Source organism: Antrostomus carolinensis, unplaced genomic scaffold (assembly GCF_000700745.2).
Source record: "Antrostomus carolinensis isolate BGI_N321 unplaced genomic scaffold, ASM70074v2 scaffold27790, whole genome shotgun sequence".
In the NCBI taxonomy this organism is placed as follows: domain Eukaryota; kingdom Metazoa; phylum Chordata; class Aves; order Caprimulgiformes; family Caprimulgidae; genus Antrostomus; species Antrostomus carolinensis.
The window spans coordinates 1-1,811 of NW_010291457.1; the positions used below are offsets into that span (position 1 = coordinate 1).

Genomic DNA, 1,811 nt, shown 5'->3' on the forward strand with positions numbered 1-1,811 from the left:
CGTGTCCAGCGAGGAGCCAGTGAAGAGCCGACAGCCGGGGACTGGCAGTGCCCTGGGTGCCAGCAACGATCCCAGTTCCAGCGCCTTGTGGACCTGCTCCTCTGCAGCAGAGCCGGGCACCATTTCGGAGCTGTCTACACCGTCCCCCATGGTGGATCAGCTAGAAAACCCCAGCGTGGGGAGAACCTCAGGGTTACCGTCATCTCAGGCCAGGGACGGAGATGGACATGGAGTGTTGGCCTCCCACAGCCCATCCTCCTTCAGTGGGCGCAGCGGTGGTGCGGCCCAGAGCTCCTCTGGGGACGGCAGTGACCCAGCACGCCGACCAGCCAAGGGTGCTGGAGCTGGTGGCACCACAGTGTCACCCTCTGAAGGTGGCCACAGGCTCGCTGCTGAGGGCTGGGCTCAGAGATGGAGCTCGGCGACAGCTGGAGGAATGGTCAGTGTCTGCGTGTACCCTCGCCCCCTTTTTTGGAGCAGGATAGGGGGACCTGGGTCAGTGAACCCTATATCCTGGTGGCTCCTGGGGACAGTCATCTTGGTGAGGTGTCACCTGGTTCTGAGTGTGGGCAGGATGACTCTGGTGCAGAAAGCTCCCAAAGCCTTTTCCCTTCCGAGCATCTCTGCTGGGACGACATCCCCCGGGGACTGACCCGTCCTGTCCTCTGCTCTGGGCATGGGTGGCCAGAGAGTGGCTGTCACCAGAGCTGGTTGGTGTGGCTGGCGCTTGCACAGGCTCTGGGTGCTGTTGCATTTGTCGTGGGCAGCGCTCTGGCTGTCGCTGGTGATGAACATGCCCTCAGGCACAAGTTTGGGGTGTCCCCTTCCAGCTGCTGTGCTCAGCTCCAGGGTGGGTGGCAATGGTTGAACGTGGAGGTGTGGGGGCTCTGCCTGCTCCGAGGGGGCTCTGAGAGGAAGAGCAGTGGATGATGATGTGTTTGGTTTTGGAGTTGTTGCTGTTTGGAGGTCGCTTTTTGAGGGTGACAGGGTGGGCTGAAGGCACCTTTGGGTTTGGCCAAGCTCTGTGCACCCTGGGATGAGCGCATGGTTGGAGGGGCAGGAAAGGGGCTGTAGCCTCCCCATACCTTTGCTGGGTTGGGACTGGTGTCACAGCCACCACCTGGCCTTCAGTGTCCTGCCACCGGTTGCTTGATGCGTGAGGTTGATGTTGGAAGGGTTTGGAAGGGGCTGGTCCTGGATTCCACAAGTTTCCACTCTCTTCTCGCTGGTACCTCCCTAAATCTTTGTCCTGACACAAACATGTGAAGAAAGGAGGGTGGAGCTGGTGCCGCATCCTGCACCTCCGTCAGCACAGCTCTAGGAGGGTTCTCCTGCAAGGACACCCTCAGGGAGAGGTCCAGTGGTCAGAGAACCCCGATGCCATATGAATGATTAAAAATAAAGGAGTTATCTGAGCTGGGTGCTGCGAGGAGCTCCCCAATGGGCAACAGTGCAGGGAGTCCAGGTGGGTGCTGCCGATGGGTGGGTTTGCAGAAGGATTCATCCCATTCTTAATTGAGAGCTGCCAGGTGATCAATAAGAGGGTGCTGAGCAGGTGGAGGTTTGTGAGTCCCTCCTTGCAGGCGTGGAGGGTCCCATCCTGCTGCTCACCCAGTATATTGCCCCATCCTGACTCTACCGTTGGGTGCTGGGTCCTGGCATCCCTGAGGAAACCTGTCCCCGGGGCTGGAGGAGTTAAAGGCAGCGCCGGTGGTGTGGCAGCGGCTGACAAAGAGCAGTTTTATTTGTGATGAGCGTATCAGGCTCGGGAGAGGGAGGGGAGCTGCAGCATACCAATTACACCCGCCCGC

General features: G+C 59.6%; 1 protein-coding gene across 1 annotated transcript in view; it reads left to right on the top strand.

Moving 5' to 3' along the window:
* Nucleotides 1-63: 63 nt before the first annotated feature.
* MACF1 (microtubule actin crosslinking factor 1) overlaps nucleotides 64-1,811 on the top strand; it is a gene marked incomplete at both ends in the record, with an annotated part of 49,011 nt that continues 47,263 nt past the window's right edge. The window contains one exon of the mRNA XM_029087073.1: nucleotides 64-439. Coding sequence (XP_028942906.1) covers nucleotides 64-439 — 376 coding nt within the window. The remainder of the gene's footprint in view (nucleotides 440-1,811) is intronic.